Source organism: Carassius gibelio, chromosome A15 (genome assembly GCF_023724105.1).
Source record: "Carassius gibelio isolate Cgi1373 ecotype wild population from Czech Republic chromosome A15, carGib1.2-hapl.c, whole genome shotgun sequence".
In the NCBI taxonomy this organism is placed as follows: domain Eukaryota; kingdom Metazoa; phylum Chordata; class Actinopteri; order Cypriniformes; family Cyprinidae; genus Carassius; species Carassius gibelio.
This window is the reverse complement of record NC_068385.1, coordinates 493,944-514,198: the sequence shown is the minus strand read 5'-3', so window position 1 is coordinate 514,198 and position 20,255 is coordinate 493,944. Positions and strand designations below refer to the sequence as shown.

Sequence of the window (20,255 nt, the reverse complement as noted above, 5' to 3'; positions counted from 1 at the left end):
CAATGAGAGTTAATGGGGTTTAAAACAACACTGACTTTCAATGTATGTAAAACGGGTGAACGGTCCCTTCAATGCAATGTGGTAACAGTATTGTTGGCAGTCTCATGCCAGACCAGGCTCATATGTCCAGCTTTTCATTCTTGCTGTTTGAAAAGCATATGAAATCATTTCTGTGATGAACTATTTGAGGGTATTTCAAAAGGGGCTTGTCCTGTACATAAAGGATTTTGTAAAATATGGTTTCTTAAACTGTAACATACAAAAGAGGAAGTACACATATTTATACTTCTTTTCTGCTGATGAACTCTTCAGAATTTCTTTGTAAATAATTATTAAAAGAATAAATAAAACAAAAATGCAATGTAAAGAAATGAGTGTCATATTGAAACTGCAAATTAAATATTTTACACTAAGCAACTCTATTGTAATTTGTATTATGCTAGACAGTATGGTTAAATGTGGAGTAATACTATGTATTACAAAGGTGAACAATTTGTTATGTTTTTGACATAACCGGACTTCTGGTACTCCAGTCTGGCTTAAGAAGGTTGTCTTGTTTTGCGTTTTTAAATTGTGAGGTTTGGAGTTCAGTGTTTCTTAGCCTTGTTACAGCATTTAATTCTAACATTAGTTGCACAATCTAAAGGTTGTCTAACTTAACTCTAACTTATGTCATATTGCAAGAGCATAATACTTTCTACACTAGACACCAGTGTCTTTGTATTAATATATTCAATCTAAGGAAATGAGGATCTTAAGGATCTAGATGCTTTTGGAACAAGGACACTTTGCAGCAATTCTAGGAATGTTTTTTTTTAAGTACACACCAGCTACACTGAAACATCAGCCTCAATGTAGCAGAGGGACACATATATGATCACGCCACATTTTATGTAATATAAGAGCAACACCTTTCACAGTAAGTGCATAAAACCCACAGTCCAGAGTCTTGGGTTTCCAAAAGTTCACGACCATGAAGTTGGTGCCATGAACTTTAAGACTGATTTGTGATTAATTGTGATTTATTATATTTTGTCTTCATATTTTTAGATTGAAAAATAAACTGTAAAAAACAAAAATGTCCCCTGTTCTTCTTTAGTATATCTTACTTCTGTTTAGTGGTAAGAGTGACGTTTATGATGACAGATAAATATTAGCACCATACCTCATTTAGTGTTGAAATGCCTGATAACTACTGTGCTAAAATGTTATAGGTTCACAAGAACACAAGGGTCAGTATATATCTCTTTGTGACTGCTTATCAGGACGAGGCAGGGATTAAGTAAACATATTTGTGATATTGATTTAAGAGAGAAAACACTGCTACTCGCTTAAATTTTTGTTGTGGTTTTTTTCTTTTGTCTTTTTTTTTTTTTTTTTAATGGGTTAATTGATATCTTTAGTTTAAACTTAAAGGACAGAAGTGCTCACAGAATTATTTCACTTTCCAATCATGATGTTATGATTCCTGATGTGGCAGTGTTTTCCACAACACAACTGAACATCCCTTTCATTCATTTCCTTCATAGTGTAGCTTTTTAGTGTGGTAAATTAAATCATTATTTTCTTATCTTGAGGTAATATGAGATCAAATGGTCATACATAAAATAAAAATAATAAGTAGTCTAATAAAGATGCTCCAGAATTTTGTGAGGCAATATTTTCTTACAATTAGACCTCTAGCCTATTTCACACTTTTTTTAGGAATCTGTAAGCTTTTAGCAAGGAATAGGTTAATGTATTTTTTAAGTGTTTTAAGGCTCACATTTTTCAACATGTACTTTTTTCTTACCGTGCAGTTGAAAGACAGTGGGGTCATACAGGACTCTATGTTGCCTATCTAAAACGATATTCATTTCTGGTACAAGATTCTGCATACACTATACAATCTGTTCTTTTGCATAAGCTTCCTTAGATAAACAGATAAATATAAACAGGCATTTTTGCATAGTTCCTCTTAATGCTGTTTTATGGTTTTGCCTGTTTCATTTTTAGAACAGCAGTTTTGCTTCCACATATAAAGTGGCCTTTGTTTCTGCATCTGCAGTTGATGGTTTTAGAAACTCATATCTGTTACTACAGGTTGATGTATCACACAGTTACAGATCAGAGCTACACAACAGAAGTCTGGGTAAATTCAAACTTGACAATCCATACTCTTTCCCAGAGTCATAATTTGCACAAAATGCTGTGTGGACAGGCTCTAATGAAGTAACAGTTAACTGCCATCTGTAAGAAGTGAATGGAATGATTGGTATGACTATGCAACTTCTGGGATCAGATTGCACAGCCATCAGCTACTTCACTGAGCAACTCTTTAGTTTTCACTTTTATGAAATATGTTCCTGTTTAGTGGCTCAAATTAATAAAGCTTAATATTCAAGAAAAGTAGTGTATTCATGATGTGTCAAATGTTAATGAGTAACATCAATGAGTGAGAGAAGTAAAAAAAAAATCTGTAAATTTTGGGGAATTTTTTGGGGGGGAAAATAAAATCCCTAGGCGTGCACTTTTTTGTGTTTCTCTAAATGATAAACCGAGCTAGGGTGTCAGACAGCTTTGACAGAAATGAGGCAACAATGGAAACAGATGTAGGCCTGTATTTCTGACCATATAGTTCTTTCTGAGCAATATTGACTGCCAACATACACTAGGTTAGTTGTCAAATGTTTAATGGGATCTTGCTCTGAACTTTGACCTTAAACATTTTTTTTCACAACTTTCTGGTTATTCCAAAAGCTATTGCCACTGATAACACTAATGACATGAAATAAAGGGACAAACATTTTAAATTATTTATATTATTAATTACTCATTTTGTTTAGTTTTTACACTAGATAGATCCTAAACGAATGCATAACTTATATAAAATTTTTATTATTATTATTATTATTATTCATATTGTGTGTCAAAATGTGTATATTTTGTGTGATGAAATAATCAGTTCTGGTAGGATGCTTTTAAATGTAGTTTCTTAAATATTTGAAAACTATTTCTTGACAGAGAATGACAGCATGTTTTGAGAACAAGCCTCGTATGTCACCGTCCTTATCAAAAACTACAACTGCCTAAATTCCTTGCAGTACGCGACTTAACAAGTAGCCAATGGGTGCCTTGACCGCTGTCACGTGATTCGGGCAGAGCGCTTCCTGCGGCGGAGCAAAATAGACTGGCGATCTGAGGAACGGAGAATTGCAGTTTCTGGGTAAGTAAAGACGTTTGCAAACCCAACATTGCTCGGGTCGCACATTAACACTTCCCGGCGAGGGTCTGCTCTTTATCTAGGGCTGCTTGAAGCGGACTCGGGGGTAAATGTAGCAGTTAAGAGCTGTCGCAGAGATAGGCCTATTTCCTGGTCACAGTCCTGTGCTGGAATACATTCACAGTGTAAGAGCTCCCACGAAATCGCTAGAAGTTATAAAAGTGGACTTTTTAAAGGCGTGTGAAGCTTGTTTTGACGTGTATGTCGTTATCTCTTATTGTATGAATATACGTGGATGTGTGTACATATACTGCCCATAATTTTCCATCACATCATCACAGAAGTTGGTGAAAGTGTGTAGCTGCTTTCGTCATGATTGATCCGGGCATTTAAAACCTCAGGTTGAATCTGCCTTTGATTGCGTTCCTTGCTCCTATCTCTGAGCTAAAATACATTTTTTATAGGCGGGGAAAGAAGGCTGTAAAAGTGCACCGTCACCTAAAAGCCACAACAGTCCTATCATCATTATAAATAGCTCTCTCTCTCTCACACACACACACTAAGGCTGAATCGTTTACATGCCTGTTTCTGACTGCTAACCTCATGTGTCATTCCCTCAGGTGTCCATGTGAACCTCAGAGCTTCATATTTGCCCCTCAAATGAATCAGAGATCTGAACTTGTTGCATTTTCCAAAACACTGTTCATGGCATAAGTATAAATTTAGCCCCAAATTAGTGACTTGGGTGCTGATGTTTTTCTGTATGCAGACATATTGGTGAAGGGTTTGGTGTCAACATGAAGAAACTTGTGACAGGTTTGGCCTGCTGGGTGGCCTTTATACAAATAGTTTTTTTATATTTTAATTAAAGTTTATTAAATAAGTTATTATCATTTAATTTACAGTACAACCTAAATCAGTTTAATCAATTAAAGATTTGTCAGCTTATCTGTCCCATGATGCATCACGACTGACAAGATGTTCATTGCCTTTCATAGCTCTGGTGTTGCTGTCGATTCACAATATGTTTCATATTTCCTTCACTTCCACTCAGACACATTTGTGATAGTTTCTGCCAAAAGATATATGAATGTGAGTGTATAAACAGCCACTGTGCTTCTTGAGAACATTAGGGCTCATAGAAAATATACAATTTGAATGAAATATCAATCTTAGCTGTATGGCCCAGGTTTGCTTAAGACCATCATCATTTTCCGACCAAATTCTCCCCGTCGCTGCCTGTCGTACTATTCTGTAAGATCAAGTTGAAAAGTCATCTCAAAGCAGAAGACCTTGAGCCAGCCGACATACTGTCTGTCATAGTTTGATTATAAACTTGTGTTTTGCCTTCCAGATTTAAATATTTTTCTGTTTTAATCTTGTGAATCTGCTGATTTACATATGTTACTATGGTTATTAATTGGCTTACACACATTATCATTCAAAAGTTTGGGCTCAGTAGAAATTTTTTTTGAAGAAGAAATCAATTATATACTCATCAAGGAAGCATTAAGTTGACAATAAACAGTTATAATGTTACAAAAAGTTTCTGTTTCAAATAAATCTTAAAATTTCTTTAGAAATGTATATTCACCAAATAGTCTTAAAAAAAAACAATTGTCAATTTCTAAAGGATCATGTGACACATAAGACTGGAATCACTGGAATAAATTACACTTTAAAATGTGTTTAAATCAGCTTATTTAAATTGTAATAGTATTTCACAATATATAATAATTTAATTGTAATGTAAAATGTAGCGAATATAAGTCTTCTTTAAAAATAATCAGACAGACTCCAAGCTCTTGAATGATACATATAGTGTGTGTCGATGATTTGTAGAAGTATTTGAAGCATCTGTTCAATGCGTTAAAATCACTTCATACCTTTATTGCCCATTTGTAGCTGTCATTTTAAAGATGTAGATGTTAGAAATACATAGAGATATTTTTATGGTGAATTGACTGAAAAATGTAGACAGGACTAATGTCTACAAACCTGAACTGCTGGGCAGCAGAAAAAAAAACTATATTGTTGAGCTGAAAGAAAAATGACATGTGTCTTGTGGAGGTGGACGAAGCAAACCCAGTGATGGCCTCGGCTCCTATAGCACCTTACAACTCCAGTCCTCTGGGGAACAGCTCCAGCCCAAACGTGAGTGAAGCCTGCGTGCTGACATGCTGTAATTGTGCTGTCCTTCTGTCCTTTGACTGTAACAGAATGTTTCTCATTTTTTCCCTTTTTCCTTACAAACTGCACTATCCTGTAAGTGTGCAATCCTGTTGTAGGGGGGTTAGTCTTTAGTGTTCTTCATCAATTAATAATGCACTTCGCTGGTATCAATTAGAGCTGCCCTTTTCTCTGCTTACATATAGCAGCCATATAGATGTTATAGAAGAGAGATATCTTGCCTTGTGATTCTTTTATTGACATAACGTATTTTACATTTGAGCTGTTTTAAACTGCATTTTCAAGGTCTCGTGTGGTATTAGCGCTTAAAAAAAAAAACAAGTAGTTAAAATATACAATTTGATTTAATTTAGAATAGGGTTAATATAGTTATATATATAATATAATCAAATGTAACATAATAAAATGTAAAAACTTTTTTTTTCACATAGGGTCATGATGTTAAAAAAGAAAGTTGACGTCCACATTATGTCTCATCTATCCAGCTGGTCTATTTTAAGTGCACTCAGTCCAGCATAGCTGTTCAGTACATTTATAGAGTGATTAATAATATGCTTGCATATTGCATGTTGCTAAATGTATACAAACTGTGTAATTCAAATGGGTACATGTAATAGTGGTTAAAGCAAAATAGATAGTTTTCTTTAAAAGCAGAGCTTCCTACACGGACAGTGTCTGGCTTGGCAAAGGGAACGTCTCTGGGCAGAGGGGATTCCAGGCAGACAGGGAGTTGGCACATCACTAGGGCTTGAGCCAGGAGACTGCTGTTCCATGCATATGTTAGTGGAGCTGTAACACCTGGCAGGTGATAGGCAGCAGAACCCAAGTCTCCATTTTTCCAGGGTCCCCGAGGACTGCTAGAGTGATTTTGTACAGAGAATCGTCCATCTGTCTCTGATTGCCTCTTTTTATCTTAGTGAGTCTCCTTTCATTGTTTGTTTGTTTCTTCCTTTCTTTTTTCTGTCGCAGCTTAATATGCAGAAATGATTATAACTAAGCCTTCTGGGCTTGATTTCCCATATGACTGTGAACAATTGCAGACGAATGTTGCACACAAAAAAACACTGTACCTTTAAGATGTCTTTAATGGTGTCTCTTTCAATCCTCTCACTAGTTTTTTATTCTCCCCTTTCCTTATCTGTCCACTTATGTTTACCAAACTACTTCTTATTTGTGTGAAACAGGTTAGTTTTCCAGCTAGGATCTGTGTGTGTGTGTGTGTGTGTGTGTGTGTGTGTTTGGCTGCTTCATTTGTCATTTCAAAAACACAGGAGAGTCCATTACCCAGAAGCCCTTGCTTCACTCTGCCCACAGTGTTGTGACATGTAAACAGCAGCAAAAGGCCGAATAAACGACTACACGCAGTGAATGGCACTCTTAGCTCACATTCCAGTTCACTAACCTTCAACTGGCAGCAGGAAAACAGCCCAGGGAAAGAGAATCTGGATCCCTGATCACATACACATAGAGTATCAGACTGGTGCTCAAAGACAGAGGGTGACAGAGGACAGTCTCCTCTTACTCTTTATTTTCCTCTCTTCACTACTTCCTCTGCCATTACTTCCTGTCACTCTCAGATTTTTCCCCGGCGTTTCTTTCCCTCTGATCAGATGCCACTGAGTACAGTCGTGCTCAGAACTGTAGTGTATTAATGTTGTGAGTAGAAAAACAGTTGTGATCAGCCTTATTTGAGGTTGTTTGCGTGTGTTAGGGATGTGCCCATGTCAACCCAATGTTCCTGCATGTGTTGACAGGCGTCCAGAGAGAGCCTGAAGATGGAGCCGCTGGCAGATGTTGCCATGCTTCCAGGAGAAGAGAGAGTGATCGGTGAGTGAGAGCATGCGTCCATGTTTGTGGGCTCTTATTGAAGAAGTACTAAATGTATATCTCCATAAGCCTTTTGGTCATACTAGCATTTTTTAAAAATGTATTAACACTTTGAAATGTAATGTTCAAATAGTTTGCCGGTCCTAAAACTGTTGATTTGAGATTGAAGATGAAGTAGTAATTGGTTATTAGGGACTGAAGTTTTACATAAAGTTAGATTTTTCTTGATTCCAGATATCAAATGATCAAAAATCATGTCTAATTAATAGAAATCATGAAACCCTTTTAAATTTAATATACATTTATTAAAAGATTAATAAATAATAACATTTCAATAAGTAAGGAATATGTATTATTCCAATTATTTCATACTGTAATACTGTAGTAAAGAGAAAGATGATTCTAGGGATTCACGTTCCTGCCACATTAAAGAGAGCCAAAATAGTATGTATTGTTTGAATTTAGTTATTAATTTGGCAGAATTTTAAAGGTTTAAAGTTTTATTGGAAGGCAAGTGAGCAACAAATAATAGGAAGTTCAGGCATTAACTGAGCATAGCATATAGACTAAAGATCTTGATACCAAGAAGCCTTATTAGTACTGATTATAAACGAGAACTGTTAAAGATATTGTTAATGTCCAGACAGCTGACAGCTTTACCTGTTGTAGTTTGTTCAAGTTGTGTGCAAAATAGACACTGTTTTTCTGAACTTTTACGTCAGCATAACAAAAGATGTGATATCAAAACAGTCTGGAAAAAAGGCGTTACATGCAAAGTCATGAAAATGTATAGATGCCGGTGGTGACTTCAGCAAAAATATCACATGCAAATTAACATTTTTGGTCACTGTCTGGACCCCTTCTTACTATGCATGAAAATACTATGGTAATGTGTACAGTGAACATGACAAATTTCAAAGTATATGCTTTAAGACCTAGCATACTAATAAAGTAGCTATAAATGCTTAATAAAGCACATAAGTGAGTCAGGTCAGTGCTTTGACTCATGAAAACCAACCAAATATTTAAATCGTTTTAAACTTAAAATCATGGGGGACAAGGATACAGCATCACACAGTTTTATTTAATAGTAATAGATAATAATAAGTAGAGGAGTATCACAATAAAGTACTTGGTTGGTCATGTGGTCTCAAAATGGCCAGGACAGCGCTTTTTTGTTATATACTATAGTTTTGTCTTGACCACTGATGTGACTGGACTCTTCATTTAATGTGATTGTATGTTTTGACAAAACATGTTTGTCAAAAGTACTTTTCATATCTTAGCTACTTAACTTTAAAGCACCTTTAATGGTTTCACACAAACATTTTAAGTCAGATTTTATGGGATTATATAAATGTTGAGCTTTATTTATTTTTCCAACTGTTTTACTCATCAGATAAAGACATCATCTACATCTGCCCTTTTAATGCTGCAGTCAAAGGAAAGGTGTTCATCACCAACTACAGACTTTACTTCAAAAATACTGACTCGGTAAGAGAAACTTTCATTTTCATTTCCCAAAATGCAACGCATTAGTTCTCTACGTGTTCAGGCATAGTCATTCTGAGGCCATGTCAGGTGCGCCTTTAAAACCAGCTTATCCATTTCCTTCTGTCTTTCAGTCTTTCCTTCTCAATTTCACCTTTAAAGGCTTGTTTCCACATTCTTTATTTTGAAACTAATTTTAGTATCCACTAGGGATTTAACGATTCATTTAACTCACAATTTTGATTGCTTCTGTTGTTTCTGTCTGCTGTTTGGATAAATGTGTTTGCTAAATAACAAAATATAAATATAATGTAAATCTAAGTAACAAAATTAAATAGAAATTTTAAAACAATGCCCAATTCAAAAAAATAAGCAACACAAAAAAAATATCTCTTTATATAAACAAAAATGTGAACTTTGCATTTAAAATTTGAGGCAACCACTGCATTTTAATCATGAGCCAAAAAAAGATGCTGCATATATGCAACATGAACAGTTTTTCACCTAAATTAGATAATAATCTAGCAAAAACAGAATGATTTGACTTCAGTTTTGTGAAACTATACATTAAAAAAATCTGTATGAAAAAGAAACAACAAACGAGCTGAATGAGATGCAGATTCACTTTCTGCCAGCAGGTGGCATTTAAATCGTTTCCTTGGTTTCCACAGTAAACAAAGCAGTGCTGCACTTATTATCTTTAATATGCCTTATACAGAGGCAAAAGGAAAAAAAAAAGATACCTTCTAAGCTTTTCTAAAGACAGCAATTTCCCCTGTATAAACTCTTACCCTTAATTGAATCGCGATCGTTTAGCATTTTAACCAGTTTGAATCATCACATATTTGAATCGAGCACACATCTTTTAAGTCTGTATTACAAGAGACAACAGAAGAATTTGGTAGCACTGGAAGAAGGAGTCAATTCATATCACATCATATCAGTCAGAGAAAGACTTTCATCTCGTATCTGGTTTTATCTTTGGTTGGCTAATGGTAGCGGACACCTGCAACCCTGTTTTGTGGATATTTTGACTTGATTGGGTCTGTTGCCATGATCTGTCTGTCTGACATTGTGCAAACAAGAAAGAAAAAATGTGAAATTCATTCAAGGGTCGATACAGTAATATAAACTAGGGATGAAACGATTACTGGTATGACAGTAAATCATGATAAAATTCCCCATGATTAGTCTTAATGTTTTATATTTTAATGATCATTAAAAGTGTATTTGATTTCTGCGATTTGAAGAGCTCAGGATAAATAAATACTGCCCAGCATGAAGCAAAGTTTCAAGTAACAGTCTCACTTGTTCACAGCAGGACAGCTGGGAGGTTTTAAAAGAGCGCTGAGTGAATTATACTAATAATTATGTGAAATTGTGAATTAATTATATGAATGTACCTCTGAGGGTTCTCACTGTCTTCAGAAAAGATACAATGGCATTTTGTTTTCATCTTCACTCCATGTAATACCTAATAAAGAAGTGTTCTTACCGCAATGCTTTGTCTACAGAGGGTACATGAAAACAGCTCTAATTCTGCTGTGCCATTAGTGCCACCTGCTGTCAGAGAGTGGATTTACAGAGCATGTAAATTTTTGAATTTGCATGGCCTGATGCTGTACATTTTGACCGATGTAACAAAAATATGCTTATTTTTATTCTATACATTTAAACAATTCGGATAAGGAATCTAGAATTATCTGTGGAGCGAATAAAATGTAATTAATCACTTAATGCTTTTCTTTATTTAAAGGCTGAAATGTGAGATTGACCATTGTATGAAACTTTTTCAAAGCTTTATTTGAAAATTTCATACACGGTATTAGACTTTTGTCATCTGGTTGTTTTAAATCCGGACATAATTGGTAATCTTATTGTTTTAGTGTTTATGCAAACCAAACTTGTTAAATGATTTATACGGCAGAACATTTCCAGGTCATTTTATCATTTTGATCATCTAATCATGATAAGGAATTTGTATACTGTTACATCTCTTATGCAAATGTTACATTGAGTGTTTTAAAGTCTTATTCTTTAGATTGATGATCTAGTTTAGTTGTGTCTCGCAAACTTTTAAGTAAACTTTCTGTGACATGCTTTAGCACATATTTAATTGCAAGGAACTAAAAGTGTCACACCTGATGTGTTTATAGTACATATGTCCAAATAAGATTGTTGTCACTTCCTGTCTAAAGGAGACACCAGTTACCCTGGACGTGCCATTAGGTGTCATAAGCCGTGTAGAGAAGATGGGCGGAGCCTCCAGTCGAGGAGAGAACTCCTACGGGCTTGAAATCATCTGCAAGGTATCGCTCACACAAAGCCCTAGAAATTCACATCCCATAACCGCTAATGTTAAGGGCAGCAAATGAGGGGTAATGTGGTGGTGGGATCCTAAAGTGTCGCAAGCCAGATTTTAGCTTGGCATACTGCATGTGTAGTATCACATAGTGTTTAATAACCATTAGCTCCAAAAAGTTTTTTGATTGTTTTCTGTACATATTAGTACCTTCATCTATTTTTTAGAGTACTTACAGCTTCTGCTTTGAATGGAAACTGGTATAGTATGAAAACGTGATAGGTTAGGTTAGAGCACAACTAGCATCCCTTTTTTGGAAGTGTGACATTCTCAAATCATTTTGTTTGTGTGTGTGTGTGTGTGTGTGTGTCAGGACATGAGGAACCTGCGATTTGCTCTGAAGCAAGAAGGCCACAGTCGAAGAGACATCTTTGAGATTATTTTCAAATATGCTTTCCCACTGTCTCATGGAATGGTCAGTGTTTGGTGTTTAATGTTATTCTCAAATGCTAATGTTTCGATTAATTCAGAAATGATTTAAAACTACATGAATCACTTTTGTGCATTTTATGCAGTGCGATCAAGTGTTTCAGCATTTTATAACCGGCTTATAAATCATCATTAGCAAAATGCATGAAATACTGGTTTAACTTACTCTTTCACTTTTCCTATCTTTGACTTTCACAGCAACTCTTTGCCTTTCTGAGCCAGGAGAAGTATGAGGAGAATGGCTGGAACGTTTATGAGCCCATGGAAGAGTACAGGAGGCAGGTGAGGACCAGATGCCAAGACTTGTTCAAACTGTTCACACTTGCCATTCACTTGCTAATATAATGTAATATAACATTTTGGTCACACTTTATTTTAGGGTCCAATTCTCACTATTAACTAACCATTAACTATGACTTTTGCCTCAATTAACCCCTTATTTGCTGCTTATTAATAGTTTATAAGGTAGTTTATAAAGTGAAAAGTGAAAAAGTGAAAAACTTAGTTGTTAAGTTTAGGGTAAACTTAGTTGTTAAGTTTAGGGTATTGGGTAGGATTATGGATGTCATGCATTATATATAAACTTTAGAAGCACTAATAAACAGCCAATATGTTAATAATAAGCATGCTAATAAGCAACTAGTTATTAGTGTGAATTGGACCCTATACTAAAGTTTTATCAATATTTTATTATAATATGACATTGCTAATGTAGTTGCATAAAATACTACACAGTGTACTTTTATTAATGATTATGTGTTGTTTTTCTTTTCTGATTTTCAGGTTCTACCTAATAGCGAGTGGAGGGTCACTTTCATCAATAAGAACTACGAGCTGTGTGACACCTATCCCACAATTCTTGTTGTTCCATTCAAGGCCACAGATGAAGATCTTAGAAGAGTTGCTGCCTTCCGCTCCCGCTGCCGCATCCCGGTGAGCTCTTTCACAGATGCCCAGTATGAAAGACCAGAAGAATGGTGTGATTTTAGTTTGGAAGGTCATACTCAAGCTTCTGCTGCATAATTTAGGCTGTTTAGTGGAACATTTTGGAGAATGCCAATTAAAATTTTTGCACATAAATAAGAAAGCAATGCTTTCCGGATTTATTGAATTGTGTATTTACTTTCATGTATTTATTGTGATATGTGATATTTATTTTTCTTATTATTATATGTTGTAGGAAATGTATATATCTCTATATGATGATAATGCCTAAGATGTTTAAAATTCTGTCCACTGCAGTAATCCAAAATTATTTTTGTACGACTGATAACTAAGAAATACCCTATATTAAAATGTTATGCTGTTTTGTCTTAATAAATGGGGGGGGGTGTATAAAACTACTTCGTCATTTTAAATTCTACAAGTGGATTTACGCATCACAACATTATAATGCACAGTATGAAAAATGGATTTTCATTTTGAGATCTGCTAAAGATAAAAAGTGATTAACAGTGTTATTACATTAATACTGTTTTTAAAGTTTAACTTTAACTGAGCATTACGTGAAAATGTAATATAAATTATCATGCACATATAATATATAACTAATTTGTAATTTATATCTAAAATACTAATAAAAAAGAAAATCCCTAATATTGGCAACCAGTATGGTATGATACATATTGTGCACCCCTAGATGATTATAAAGCTTTCTTTTGTTCAACAATGTGTTGTTGTTGTTGTTTTTTTTATGTTTGTTGGTGACCTTACCTTCCGTAATGATGATGTGTTTCCTTCCCCTCTCAGGTGTTGTCGTGGTTCCATAAAGAGAACCATGCTGTGATCACGCGGTGTAGCCAGCCGTTGGTGGGAATGAGCGGCAAGCGCAACAAAGATGATGAACGTTATTTGGACCTAATCCGTGAGGCCAATGGGACTACCAAACTCACTATCTATGATGCCAGGCCTAATGTCAATGCAGTGGCAAACAAGGTAAGATCACAGAGGGTTACTAATAATTGGGGCTTGAGAGATTCGAATTCATCTCCGAGAAATTCTAGAGAGTTTTTGAATATGAAAACGCTCTTTGTTTACCTCATATATAACTTATGGCCTTATCCACTGAAGGTATGGAATTTTTTTTTTTTTTTTGGTACATGAAGTGTGAAAATAAGTGTGTAGAATTTCTTTACATGATCACATATGTTAGCATGTACACTTACCCTGCAGGCCACAGGAGGGGGTTACGAGGGCGATGATGCATATCAGAATGCTGAGCTGGTCTTTCTGGACATCCATAATATCCATGTCATGAGGGAGTCCCTGAAGAAGTTAAAGGACATTGTCTACCCCAATGTGGAGGAGTCTCATTGGCTCTCCAGCCTGGAGTCCACTCACTGGCTAGAGCATATTAAGGTTTGTTTTTATTCCATGCATGCCAATATATATTCTAAATAGGTGCACTTAAGTGGTACGCAGGTGCGCATGCGCAACCAAAAGAAAAATCGCTCATTTACGTACCGAAATGGTTGACAGCTGTTAATGCACAATTACAATTTTAGATTGACAAACTGTAATACTGTATAAGATTTCTATTCGAACTGAGAGCATGAATCTAGGCTATCAGCTGCTGTTTTCAAAGCATGATGCAAGACTGTGACATTTCGCTCACATTCTTCAATAGGCAACACTAAACCCAGCAGCACGTATACTTGCCGGCAACCCGCCAAAATAAAAGCTTGCTGATTTTAAGTTTAAAAATGATGAACATTCATTTAAAAAAGTAAATATATTAGCATTTTATTTTTAAATGTATTTTTATTCAATGTTCTCTTTTTATTTAAAAATATAATAGTATTATCACATTTTATTATTTTGTTTATTATTTTATTGAGAAAAAAAAAAAAAAATATATATATATATATATATATATATATATATATATATATATATACATATATATATATATATATATATATATATATATATATATATATATATATACTTATATATATATATATATATACATATATATATATATATATATATATATATATATATATATATACATATATATATATATATATAAACCGCAATAATATCACTATCATTATTTTTGTATATTGTTTTGTAAAAATTCTGCACAATTACTTTCTGTACCATTTAATGGGTCACACTACGTGCAGTATGGAGACCAAATCAAATCTCCAGGTGCTCTTTTGAGATCCAGGCTGGAAAAATTATGTGCACCCATGATTATAAAACTCAACATGCTCTACTGTAACTACCTTCTATCCTGCACTAGCTGGTGCTATCAGGGGCCATCCAGGTGGCCGATAAGGTGTCTTCTGGGAGCTCTGTGGTGGTGCACTGCAGTGACGGCTGGGACCGCACAGCTCAGCTCACCTCTCTGGCCATGTTGATGCTGGACTCATACTACAGGACTCTCAGGGGCTTCCAGGTGCTGCTGGAGAAGGAATGGATCAGCTTCGGACACAAGTTCGCTTCAGTGAGTCCCAGCTGGGTTACAAAGTCGTGCATCTGGAAAACCACACATTTAATGATGGAGTTTGAGTTCTGTGAGCCATGTTATCGGGGTGATTGCTTTAAAAGAGTTGATAGAGCATTAATGAGGATAAACCACATCTGGGTGTTTTAGGTTTTTTGTACACAAATTGTTATCAGTTGATATTTACTTCATGCTTTGTGTGTGTGTAGAGAATCGGCCATGGAGACAAAAACCATGCAGATCAAGACAGATCACCTATCTTTTTGCAGTTTATTGACTGTGTGTGGCAAATGACTAAACAGGTAGGAATCCAATTGTAATCTACATTATACTGCTCCAAACCTGTACAGTTTTTTTTTTCTCTCTATTCTGTGGATCACAAAAGGAGGTATTTAGCAAAATGTCTGAGCTGCTGTTCAGTCATTGTGGATGCTGATCTATCAGGATCCACAGCATCTGCCTTCACGTGACATTCCCAATCATCTGGATTCTGTTAAAATGACTGGATTTAGCCCCCTGTGAAAATTTGCTGAACAACGGTAAATGTGACCGTATTGTAACATGAGACAACACAGCTTTCAGCATCATTCATATTAGCATCATTACGATTAATCACATGTGATTGTCATGCGTGTCTCATCAGTAAAGCCGGTTCTGTGATTAGCAGTAAATGTCCACCACCTGCTTTCAAATGGAGCGGCACTTAATATACAGAGTCGTAGTTCGCTGACAAGTTACGCAATATCACATTCATAACCGCATGCGATTCATCTGCGATTATGACGCGGTATTGCGTAGATGGTCAACAAGGTAGCTATTGTATGTAGTCAGCAGTAGTATTAGTTTTACATTGTCTACTTTTATAACACAGAAATCAGCATCTCAACTATCTCTTTTGTGTAAATTTACATTTATGCATTTAGCAGACACTTTTATCCAAAGCAACTTTTTTTTTTGCCAGTATTTAAATCAAAAGAGAACGTAATACAGATCTGAAATGCATTTAGTTAATGTGTTTTGTAAAATTATAGTTATATTAGAGTTGAATGTGTTAATGCAAGTAAATCTCTTTAACTGGGGATGCACTGATACCACTTTTTCCAGAACGAGACCGATACTTTTATTTTCTGTACTTTCCGATGCAGTCATGATCTTAAACTTTTATCTCTTTCCCACATCTGCAGTTCCCAACAGCGTTTGAGTTTAATGAACGTCTCCTGGTGGTAATCTTGGATCACCTGTACAGCTGCCGCTTTGGCACTTTCCTCTACAACTGTGAGAGTGCCCGTGACAGCAATGTAAGAAATAACACACAAACACACCTCACAAGCAATTGGTGTGCCGGTGATATTAAACCACAGAAGTTCCTTCCTACCCTGATTTACAGTAAAGTGTTATATTTAATTAATTTTCACTGATTTTGCATACAGCCACTGAATGGTGGCCTTCCAAATACAGTGGAGCCAAAAGTTTGCAACCCCCAGAAAATGCATGCTTTTTGTATTTTTCTCATTTTATAAAATGTATCTCTTTTTTTGTCAAAAGATTGCTATTTAATTGATTTGAGCTGAATTGAGAATTTACTGTGAATGCAAAATGTCTTCTTATTTGTTCATTTTGTCATGATTAAAAAAAAAATCTTCTTCATTGCTTATTGGAGGCCAGATGTCATCAATGGGGATATATTGGCCTTTGCTTTTTTTCTCTCACATGCACGCATTGCTCTTTATTTTTCTCTGTGCTTATTGTGTGAAGTGGAGCATGAGTAAAAGGGATGCTCCACTAACTCTCAGTCCGAGTCAAATACACTTTGGGGAGATTAAACATTCATTCTAGAGCCGTCCACTGCAACAACAGTGTTAGGAAACACAGTCTTGCTTTACATCTGCTAAGCAAAGTATTCAAACACCTTACCTGATGTATTACCAATATATGCAACAAATTAACAGCTGTTTCTGTATTACCAATATTTTAAATCACCTGTACTTTACTTTAAAAGACATATTAGAATGATTTCTGTACTTTTGATTAAATTAATGCAGCCTTTCAAAAACACTTAGAAATCTTTAACTTAGAAATCCAAACTTTTGGCTGGCAGTGTAAATATTAAAACTCCTGTCATTTTCTTTAATATAGTATAACACTTAAGATTCACTTTAAATAATTTAATATTGTTTATTCGAAATGCCAACTTTCTGATTTTTCTATTCTTTTTTTCTCTCCATTTTGTTTCATTAGAACGTTCGGGGGAAGACGGTGTCTCTGTGGTCTTTTGTCAACAGTGACACATCCTTATATATAAACCCCTTCTACACTCCAGAATCCAGTCGTGTGCTTTACCCTGTTGCCAGCATGCGCCACCTAGAGCTTTGGGTGACTTATTACATCAGGTGGAACCCTCGCATACTACACCAGGTATCAACATACAATCACAATCAGGTTGTGGCTTCTGTGGCATTTTTGTATGGTAATAAACATTGTTTAAGCTTTCTTTAGGGTATATCCAGATAGATGTTTAAAGGGGTGTGGGTGGGGGGGGGGCATGTACATCTTTTCTATAATGGGTGTTTTTGCCTCTGGCTGGGATTTAGTGTTTGTGTGTGTTTGTGTGCACCTGACTTAGTGGTGCAGAAAATCCTCTCTCTCCAGTTTAATTACGTCCTGACTGGCACTGCAGTGAACTGTCACTCAGAATGTCCTTATCACCACACACAAACACACACATGCATTCTGTTACAGAGGTTTTGCAGGAGCCACTTCATCATTGGTATAAATAAACATTTTACCACCTTAGTCATAACAAAGATTAATGCTGTTTACCATTTACATATTCAAATAAACCAGTAAAAACATTCAAATGTAGTGAGTACAATCCAAAGTGCACCACATCTGATTATTAAACTGCACATTCTTATTATAATTATCCAGCAAGTCATAGATTAATACAAAATGCTTGTCCGAGAACTAGTGTTCCAAGATCTTGCATGCATCACAAAACATTTTTATCATAAAAATGCAGATTTTTTGCTGCCCTCTTGTGGCTATTTCACATGTGTTCATGTTTGTGCATATTTGTGTATATCAGCAACAGAGTCCAGTGGAGCAGCGCTACAAGGAGCTACTGGCGTTGAGGGATCAGTACCTGAAGAAACTGGAGGAACTGCAGCTCTCGGACTCCACCCACTTGACAAACAGCTCCACCCCCAATACGGCCACGCCCAATCAGCACATCACACACTTACAGACACCGTTTTGATCCCACTCGCGAGTTGTTACAGACATTGGACATTTGTACATAGCAATAGTGATTATTATGGTAACACAATTAGTAGTGATGTCGGCGATAATGAGTAACAAAACAATTATGCAATAAACCACAGTACAGCCTTCATCGTGCAAAAACGTCAAACGAAAAGAGAAGCCTTAAAGTGACAGTGCGGGTTTTTTCATGCCACATACCATGGACGAAAGTGAGTCAGATTACGTGTGTGTATCCCAGACGCAACTTGGATACTGCTTGTGACGATTGAACGCAATCAAGTCTGACGGACGTATGTGATTTATGTGTTGCGTTATGTGTGTTCTAAAGTGTAGATCTGAGTGAAGAACATTTTTGAATGTTGAGCACCAGTAAGATGGCATGTAACTGGTGTTTAGAGAGTGCTGGTCTTGTAAACCGTAGTCTGCATGGTGTCCAGTCAATCCAGTATCAAGCAGGGTCCTCAACCTTTGGGTAGAGATTGCATTTCATTAGTACACTTGGTTTAACTGCTTGGCAAACTCAAATGGCTGACCTCAGAAGGTAAAGGAAGCAGAAATGTTGTCTAAATGTCTTACTTTTTCCTCTGTATGATATGGTAGGAAAATGTTCTGAAGCAATTAACATTAGCTTGTTGAACAGACCCAGGGTTTTTTTTAAGCGAGCGACGCGGATACCTTTTCGGTGCCTTTACTCATATCTGAGGTTTTCAGGTGTATATGTATATTTTTTTTTAGAGAAACATTGTTTTTTTTCTTTATGGCAGCATCAGTGGTAGATTCAAATGATTTCCATTCACTGTGCATTTAAGCAACGGGTTGTTTCTTCTCCTGCTGAGGTCTGGAGTTGAACAATTCGAAGCCCTCTATGCTAGTGGCGTTTGGTTATACCCTGTAAAACGATGTGCCATTGCCACGGAAAGCAAATATTTTGTTGTTGATGGAGCTGACAGTATTGCTTCCAATGAGACGTAGCAGAGTCTGTGAAGACTTTAGGGTAGGACGGAGTGGCTGGGATATGAAGCGGTCTGATTGAGCTGTTCCAAATTCAGCCTTTTCCTGAGGAAGAGAGCTCTGACTGACACGGGGTGAAAGAGGGCGGCTACAGAGAGCCACTGCTCATGCTGTCTCACAAAACTGAACTTCTAAAGACTTTGACCTCAATGAGGATATGAAGTTTAAACCATAGTGTGTGTGAAGAAGACAAACAAGTCCAATAAACAAACACATTTGCGGTTGGATGTTTCTAGGGGGAAAAGACATCTATTTTTTATTTTGTACAAGCACCAGAACTATGTAATTACCTCAAACAAAAACCTATTTTACTGTTGAAAGTTCTATTGTTGTAAAATAGAATGATTTTATTCAGTGTAAAATTTGACAGTTTTATAAAAAGGAAAGTAATTAGAAAATGTTTTGGTAATTTGTTGGACATCCTATTATAAGTATAATTTTTTTAATGGGCATTGGGGTTTTGCTTTGTAACATTTTAAAGATCTGAAAACGATCTGATTCTGTAGGGAATTCTTTTGTTCTCAATCCCATTGGATGAGATTGAGTGAAGGAAAGCTGCACACTCTGATTTTTTTTTCTTTTTTTCTGACATTAGCTTAAGTTAGACTTAATACTTTAGAGGGATCTATTTTTGTTTTGTATTCCCACATGTATCCTTTATTTGTTGGCCAGCTATTGTTCTGTACATAATGCTGATTAAATTAATTTAAAGAGTTCACAAGGAAAAGACTGTATGCTCATTATTGTCCTTATATATGACTGCATTATGGCTTGCATTATATTATATGCAGTACTACTAGCATATAAACCACCCAGTGCACTTTACTTTTTGTCTAAAATGACTGATCACCTTTAAAAAGATGTTATTCAAGAAGACCTGCAAGCATGCATGACTGCATTTAAAATTCATGCTCTAATCACACACACAAAAAAATTGATTTACTGTCACACTGATATGAAAACAGCATAGATATAAAATTATTTCCGGGAAATGTAATAACCACAAGCCCGATCTTAAAGCAAACAGATGT

At 35.8% G+C, this 20,255-nt stretch overlaps 1 protein-coding gene across 3 annotated transcripts; it reads left to right on the top strand.

Moving 5' to 3' along the window:
- Window positions 1-3,092: 3,092 nt before the first annotated feature.
- Window positions 3,093-19,951, top strand: LOC128028901 (myotubularin-like). 3 transcript variants are annotated; one of them, XM_052616229.1, is made up of 15 exons: window positions 3,093-3,205; window positions 5,273-5,356; window positions 7,147-7,219; window positions 8,619-8,713; window positions 10,909-11,019; window positions 11,386-11,487; window positions 11,700-11,783; window positions 12,285-12,434; window positions 13,251-13,436; window positions 13,674-13,859; window positions 14,749-14,952; window positions 15,162-15,254; window positions 16,137-16,250; window positions 17,191-17,367; window positions 18,038-19,951. In XM_052616229.1, the coding sequence occupies exons 2-15, from the start codon at window positions 5,294-5,296 to the stop codon at window positions 18,206-18,208; spliced, it is 1,809 nt and encodes a 602-aa protein (XP_052472189.1). In that variant the 5' UTR covers window positions 3,093-3,205; window positions 5,273-5,293; the 3' UTR covers window positions 18,209-19,951. The 3 variants fall into 3 exon arrangements, with proteins under 3 accessions (XP_052472189.1, XP_052472190.1, XP_052472191.1); XM_052616230.1 differs by lacking the exon at window positions 5,273-5,356 and having other exon boundaries at window positions 3,121-3,205; XM_052616231.1 differs by lacking the exons at window positions 3,093-3,205; window positions 5,273-5,356 and adding an exon at window positions 5,400-7,048.
- Window positions 19,952-20,255: the final 304 nt, after the last annotated feature.

Bases quoted from the DNA above. Each gene is read 5' to 3' on its own strand.
- LOC128028901 (XM_052616229.1), top strand. From the start codon at position 5,294: ATGGCCTCGGCTCCTATAGCACCTTACAACTCCAGTCCTCTGGGGAAC. The intron at 13,437-13,673 runs GTAAGATCACAG...CTTACCCTGCAG, and splicing joins TCAATGCAGTGGCAAACAAG to GCCACAGGAGGGGGTTACGA. The intron at 16,251-17,190 runs GTAAGAAATAAC...TTGTTTCATTAG, and splicing joins AGAGTGCCCGTGACAGCAAT to AACGTTCGGGGGAAGACGGT.